The 7,813-nt window shown below is 48.0% G+C and overlaps 1 protein-coding gene across 1 annotated transcript in view; it reads right to left on the bottom strand.

The window, feature by feature from the left end:
* Window positions 1–7,813, bottom strand: part of LOC119341538 (translation initiation factor IF-2, chloroplastic-like) — a 25,549-nt gene that overhangs the window by 1,145 nt on the left and 16,591 nt on the right. The window contains exons 10-12 of the mRNA XM_037613409.1: window positions 831–1,067; window positions 475–750; window positions 49–237 (exon numbers count right to left, since the gene is read on the bottom strand). Of these exons, the coding sequence (XP_037469306.1) occupies window positions 49–237; window positions 475–750; window positions 831–1,067 (702 nt within the window). The remainder of the gene's footprint in view (window positions 1–48; window positions 238–474; window positions 751–830; window positions 1,068–7,813) is intronic.

Raw genomic sequence — 7,813 nt, 5'->3', positions numbered from 1 at the left:
TGTAAACTGCATCCAAATGGTTGATGGGTTCATGCGTATTTTGCATACCTCCTTCACAGTTTCTTTCACCCGTCTCAAGGAATCAAGTGTACCCACATAAACTTCTTTTCCTTTACGAAGAACCCGAACATTGCAGCCTTCCACAATTTTCCCTGTAGTAACCATGCAACCCGCTGCCTTTCCACTGCCACTACTGAAAACAGCTCGAACTTTGGCTGAACCGAGTGGTACCTCCTCCTGACAAAGAAAGATATATTAGGATGACCATTCGAAATAACAGAAACTAATATTAACTTCAGAGTATATTGCCAAAGTACCCAGTTACGATGTTAGGAGTAAGTATTCCTTTCAATGAACGGTATCCGAACAAAAACAATGAACCTTTTGACCTCTCAATTAGGACAACGTCGCAATGACTTTTCAGACGCTTTCTACGCAACTGGCTTAAAAGTACAAAAATGATAGCCTGTTTACCTCAGCAAGGTCAAGAAGCCCTTCCATGGCATTGCGTAAATCATCTATCAAATCATAGATCACTTTGTACAATCGAATCTCCACACTTTTCTGCTTAGCATATTTCTTAACTGGCCCCGGAGCTTTGACATTAAAACCAAATACAATTCCTTCCGAAGCAACAGCCAGATCAACATCACTGAGGCTCACATCTCCTGGAGCTTGAAGTAGGAATCTCAAAGAGACATTTTCTTGAGGCAGCGCTTGAATGGCTTGCCTAATGGCCTCAATTGAACCCTATCATGATCAAGTTACTTAGAAAGAAAGAGTGGGCAATAACAAGATTCAAACCAGATGTTTATAAGCAATATGCATACCTGAAAATCAACTTTAAGTATGACATTTAACCCATGCGTATCAATCCCTACTTGATTCCCAGATGAAATGGAAGCTGCAATGGATGACAGAGTGACTTTTCCTTCCCCAGCTTTCGCATTTATCCTTTCAATTCTCATTGCATCGGCACGCGCGTTTGCCCTTTCGCGTGCAACATCAAGGTCATCAACAGACTCAAATTCGTCACCAGCAAGGGGTACATTGTTCAAGCCAATAATCTGTTAAACATAAAGAAACACAAAATTAAGATGCTTATTGGTAGAGTTATATTTAGTTTCATGCATGGCCTGCATATTTTCCCCGTAGTATCGAGGGGCTTCCTGCATATTGACCGCTCATACATGTATATGTACTGGCCATTGGCCCCAGGAACTACAGGTTGCATATTTCCTAACATGGTATTAGAGCCTAGGTCAAATTTTTCACGCGTGCAACTCTTGCTTTGATCCTTCCAGCGTGTCGTGACGCCGTCCTCCTCCTACCGGCTGCCGCTGCTCCCTTCTCTCCCGCCATGCCGGCTTCTCTCCATCACGCCGGCTGCTGCTGCCCCTCATACCCATCTCCACCATGCCCACCTCCATCACATCGACGCCGCTGCCTCCCCCATACAGTCCGTGTTGTCTGCCTTGGCCCTGGTCGCCACCTGCCTCGTCCAGGCCCGCCGCCACGTCTCCTCGCACCTGCGCTACCGAATCCGCGATGGCCCCCCACACTATGATCTACGTTGGCCGCTGCCGCCCTGATTCGACCACCGGCCAACCTGTTTTGGTCGCCGCCTGGCCCGATTTTCTCCGCCGCCGTGCCGCCTGGCTTGATCGCGACTTGATCCACCGCCGGGTTGCTCAGTTTGGTCTTCGTTACGGTCTTTGTTATGGTTCGATCGGCTGTTGGCTTCTCTGTTAAAAAAAGAGAGAGAAAACAAAACAAAACGGTATTCTTAGCTGGCTGATGTTTCCCAGGAACGTTTTGCCAGCGAACTACCTCTGAGCCACACGATCTCCATCCGATGGATGGCAGTTTTCGCAAAAAAAGACCCGGGAAAAAAGGAAAAATGCCATACAAGGAAAGAACTGCCATGGCAGTTTCTAAAAACTGCCACCCCCACCCCACACACACACACGCAGTAAAAACTGCCACCTCACCACCGTTCGCTTGCCATCCTGGCCCTGGCGAACGATCACCCGCTATGCGCGTACAAACAAAAAGCCAGTTACAATGTCGTCGCTGGGCTAATCGCCATCCCTCGTTGCCTGGTGATTTTTTATACACATGAGTGTTTCTTGTATTGTTAGAAATAGGTTGAAATAGAGAAGCAGAGGGGGGCTGGGGCTGAACACAGGATAGTTTGATTACTTGAAGATGTTTCTTGTATTGCTGCCTTGAGGTCTATTTATAGTACATAGGCAAGTCGGTTGCTAGTGCAAAACCGACCCTGCAGTCTAGCAGCTGACAGTACATGCAAAAAGGCAAATTGGCGACTAGTTGCATACACTGAGTAAGGAAGCTCGAGCCGACCTGACTACTACCTAGCTAAGTAAATGCAACACAAGCATTACTGCTAACATTCTCCCCCTGATCCTTGTGTGTCTAGTTGGCACTGATCTTGACCATTCAATGCTTGTGCTGAGCTCATGGAAAGCCTTGGTTAGGATGTCTGCAAGCTGGTCCTTGGTGCCAACAAAATCAGTAGAGATGCTCCCAATCTCCACGCATTCGTGGAAAAAATGATACTGGACATCCATATGCTTGCTCTGCTCGTGAAAAACGGGGTTCATGCTGAATGCCAGTGCGGACATGCTCAGTGTCAACTTCCTGACCCTTCAGATCGCCGAGCAACCGTGCTAGCCAAATGGCTTGGGTTGCCGATGTTGCTGCAGCGACATACTCTGCTTCACAGGAAGATACAGCCACAACTTGCTGCTTGGCTGATTGCCAGCTTATCAGGCTGCCACCAAGGAAGAATAGAGCTCCGTACGTGCTCTTCCTCATGTCGATGTCGCCGGCGTGGCCGTAGTATGAATAGCCAACCAGTTTAGCCTCCCCTGAATCACACGGGGCCCATGTGCTCCACCGCAGGGTGCTCCTCACATAACCCACCAAGAAGGCGAGATCAGGCCTCGTATGGATGAGGTACTGCAGAATTCCAATGATCCGCCATTATGTTGTAGCATCAATCCTCTGTGATGTGCTCTCATGACTCAATTTAAGTCGATCCTCCATGGGTGTGGGCGAGGGATTGCAGTTCCTCAGCCCAGCAATGTCGAGGATGCGTGCGGCGTAGTTTCCTTGATTCAAGGTGATTCCATCTTTGCCTTGGTGTACCCTAGGTAGAAGGAGAGGAGCACAAGATCCTCATCAGGAATTCCTTCATTTCTTTCTGGACTTGGGTGATCTCTTCATGGTCTGATCTGGTGGTCACCAGATCGTCGGCATAGACGCTAATGAGCAGGCGCGCACTGCCATGCCCGCGTCCATAAACAGTGTGCTCATGGGCGCTCAGCTCAAAACCAAGGCTCTTCAGTGTGGCGCCGAGGCACGCATTCCATGCATGTGGGGCTTGACGCAGTCATATAACACCTTCAGGCGCAGAACCTTGCTATCCTGCCCGGTGACGATGAACCCAGGCATCTGTGACACATAGACCTCCTCCTCCAACACTCCATTCAGGAATGCAGATTTCACATCCATGTGGTGGATGGCCCACCCCTCATGGGCAGCTAGTGAGATAAGAAGGCGAACAGACATGAGGGGTGCAACAGAGGCGAAGACTTCATTGAAGTCGATCCCGAGCTGCTGCACGTACCCTTTGGCGATGAGCCGTGCCTTGTGTTTGACAACAGCGCCGGTCTCATTGTTCTTCAATCTGAATACCTAACGCAGGCCAACAGGGTGATGGCCGTGTGGTAGGTCCACAAGCTTCCAGGTATTGTTCTGGTCCAGGGCGTCTATTTCTTCCTTCATGGCTGCACGCCATGCAAGCTCACGCTCAACCTCAGCAAAGGAGCTCGGCTCTCCTTCAGATGCAAGGTACAGTGTGTCGTCGACAAGCTCGCGTGCTGCCTGTCCAGGAACAGGTGCCCTGCCGATCACATTGTCAATGCCACGGTAGCGCAACGGTGTGACATCATGAACTGCGTCCAGCCGCTTGTTGTCGTTGGGTGGTGGTGACACGAACTCAGGCTGCTTGGCTTGGTGTCGCTGGCAGCATGCTGGAGTTGGCTGTTCAGCAGGAGATGGTGCAGGATCAAGGGAAGTCCCCCCCCCCCTGATGAAGTCACTGCACGGTGTGTCTGAGCTGCCAGCCGCCCAATCCCAGCTGGCCTCTTCACGGGTGATATGGACACGCTTGTTCACTGGATCGTATGCGCAATAGCCCTAGACGCTCTTGTCGTAGCCAATGAAGAGCATGGCGGAGCTGCAGTCATCAAGCTTGCGATCGCACATCCTTGACATACACCACGCACACAAAGGTGCAAACATGCTGGACAGCAGGCTTCCTCCCGTGCCATGCCTCAAATGGCGTCATGCCAGCCAGACTTTTGGTAAGGGCTCGGTTCAACAGGACAACTGCAGTTGTGACCGCCTCCCCCCAAAATGCTGCTGACAGTTTCCTTTGTTTCAGCAGGGCACGAGCAGTGGTGATGACCCTCCAATTCCGGCGTTCCATTACTCCATTCTGCTGTGGGGAGTAGGGAGCCGTGAACTGGCTTGCACACTTTGCTCCTCGCAATGGTGTACAAACTCCAGCGAGGTGAATTCGCCACCGTTGTCGGTGCGGAAGACATGGAGTGGACGACCACACTCTGCTTCAGCTGCTGCTTGGACTCGTTGAATTGAAGCAGCAGCATCCCATTTTCCTGCTAGGAAGACTACCCACATGCAGCGGGTGCAGTCATCAACCAATAGCAGGAAATAGCGACAACCACCGTAGTTGCCGTGGGTTGAGGGGATGATAGGCCCGCACACGTAGCCATGGACGAGGCCAAGGCGTCCTGCAACCCTGAAGTTCGCCTTTCTTGGGGAAGGGAATGTGTCGATGCTTGGTGGTGATGAAGACATCGCAGAGATAGTCCACATGCTCCAGCTCTGGCAGCCCACACACCATCTTGTTGAGAGACATGCATCTCAGCACGTTGAAGGACATGTGGCCAAACCTATCGTGCCATCGCCAGGCATCGACGTCGTGGCAAGGTACACGGGGTGAGTGATGTTGAAGTTTACCACATATAGCATTGCGTCAACAACACCATGGCAAGAAGTCACGCCTACATGTAACATCCCAGGGTTTGCCCAAATTAGAAATTGATTATTATTTTCTTTTTCATCATCATTGCATCATGAGCATCCCTTGGCAGCATATTGCATTAATTAAATCAATTAATTTGATATTTTACTCCGCCAGTTTGTTAAATAGTGGATAACTAAACCCCTCTCCATTTCGATGTTCTAGTCCAAGACTCACTCACAAACCTTGCACAAACACTCTTTTTGTGACATTTGGGAGCTATCCAAATTGTTTCGCAATTTTAAACCAAGCCTAGCTATCACTTGTAGTCCAAACCTCATTTATTCATTAAATGGAATTATTTTCCAAATAGCAATTAAATGAGCTCCAAATGGGTTGATCATTTTTTGTGTGGCCTTGTTATATTATAGAAGGGCTACGTTTAAATTCGGCATCAATCAAAGTTCGCTTGATGCCCTAAGGGATAAATATGTAGGCACTATAGCCATGTAAATAATAAATCAAATTGAAATTAAATAGCCCACCTACCCCTTGGCAATATAAGGCAACCAATCTCCTCTAATTGGGGCAAAAACACTAAAATCTAGGAGGCAAACCACCCCCTTACCTAAAACCAGCCGCCACCCTAGCCCCTCACCCTTCAAAAACCCTAGCCAAATCCACAGCCACCTGCCGGATCAGAGATCCAACGGCCCCCACACCTCCATCTTCCTCGACCTTCCGGTCGAGAATCTCTTTCCTCACTTTTCCCGACACGCATATCAACCATGTTGAGCCCTTGTCCACCCATCCCACTGCTCCCGCTCCTCCGACTGTTGCAGATCCAACATCATAATCTCCTATAGTTCCCTCACCTCATTTGTCACGGGATTCCGCACTTTCATCCACGGTGGCTTCCCCGTCTCCATCACTTGAGTCTATCTCAGTGATTTCTCCTTGTATTCTTCCCTCTTTTCCTCAATATTATACTCGTCATTCGCAGATTGTTGATGCGTCTACTGAAGTGACATCAAACTCGTCTCAGCCTACCTATGGCTTACGTGATCGCCCGGTTCGCGTTGTGGACTGCTATGGTTTTTCTAGTGTTGTTGTTCTTGAGCTGACTTCTTATCGTGATGTTGTTCATCCGAATGGCAGCATGCGATGGCAAAGAAGATTGCTGCTCTTGAGCGCACTAGCACATTGGATCTTCTTTCACTTCCTCCTTCTGTTCATCCAATCGCTTGTAAGTGGGTCTACAAGGTTAAGACCCGCTCTAATGGTTCTCTGGTTTGTTTGCTAGTGCACACAGAGAGAAATAGTCCATGCAAGTCCAAGGAGAATGCTATGTTCGTTGTTGAAGTTCGAAGAACTTCACCGAATATTATTTGCGTTGCAGAGAAGGAAGAGCTACATTTCGAGAAGACATGATGACGAGAAAATTGTGTTGAAGGAATAGGCCCCTTCAAATTATTGCTGACGCAAAGCAATTTTCATTCGGTATGTCCGCGGAAGAATGACTGTAGTCGAGAAGATTGAAGGCGAAGTGAAGACGTAGCATTCATTTTGTTGTTCTTCTTTCTCTTATTTGAGTCATAGGACCACCGTACTATTAAGAGGGTGTATAGGTTCTCGAAGCTTAGATCCGCTGTGATGCTTAGCTGAAACCTATGAAAGACTGAGAGAAATCTCTTTTTGCTCTCAATGATTACCGGTTAGCAGAAGACGGTGCTCTTTGGTTCTACAGGAGATATCTTTCAGACCGAGGAGTTAGCATTACTTGCTCCGCAAGGAATGTTACAACTGTGCTCAAAATCTGACCGTTGGAAACCTGTCGTTCGGCCATTGCTGAGCCACGTGTCCAATTTGGTCATTTCCCTTCAGGGAAGGCTGCGGCTATAAATAGCCGCCCCGCACCAACGTTATCCGTTGGCTGCTCCGCTTAAGATTCTGAGAAGATTGATTGAGCACCACTCTCGAGAGATTTGAGTTTAAGATCCACTGAGAGAAAATCAAGAGCCGAAACTTAGACAGTGGTTGAGCATCATAGTACTTCTGAGTTAGCGTTCTTGTACCTATTACTCTTGAGAGTTGCACACTCTCTAGATGGATAGGTGTCGGCTTGAGTATCGAAGAGTAATTGTCTTCACCAAGCAAAGTCTTCAACAACCAAGAGTAATTGTGGGTAGCGAAGAAGTCTGTCGAAGGTTTGGAGATCACCGACAAGTATCTATCACGAGCGAAATCAACTTAAGTCTGATTAGCTTTGGGTTGAAGGAGAATAGGATGGAGAGAGGTTTGCTCCTGTGTTCAATCACAAGTCCCTCCAACCAAGCGTAGCCCTTTTGCAGAAGGGCGAACTAGTCTACCAAATACTTTCGGTAGTTTATCTTCAGTGCTCTATGATCCGATAGATTTCATGATCATGTATCTTCACCTGTAGCATGTTTACTCTCGTATGAGCTTATCTGTTCTGTGCGTTGTCCTCTCATTCGTTCTCTCATTCTTCACTTTTTTGTTATTCGCTCATGCTGTTTATACTGTTATCATTCTATGTTACCATCGTCATAGCGAAAGTTGTGACTTACTATTCCTGGACGATTATCTTATCTTTCCTCGAAAGATTTGCTTAGTCACCTCCGAATCTTTATCTTTGGCCTGATCAGTCTATTTATCTTCGGTGCTTGATGTACTTAGTTTATTCCGCTGCAGTGTTTGGGTTTTGATTCGAAATTTTGA

This window comes from Triticum dicoccoides, chromosome 7B (assembly GCF_002162155.2).
Source record: "Triticum dicoccoides isolate Atlit2015 ecotype Zavitan chromosome 7B, WEW_v2.0, whole genome shotgun sequence".
Lineage (NCBI taxonomy): Eukaryota > Viridiplantae > Streptophyta > Magnoliopsida > Poales > Poaceae > Triticum > Triticum dicoccoides.
This window is presented reverse-complemented; position numbering and strand designations above follow the sequence as displayed.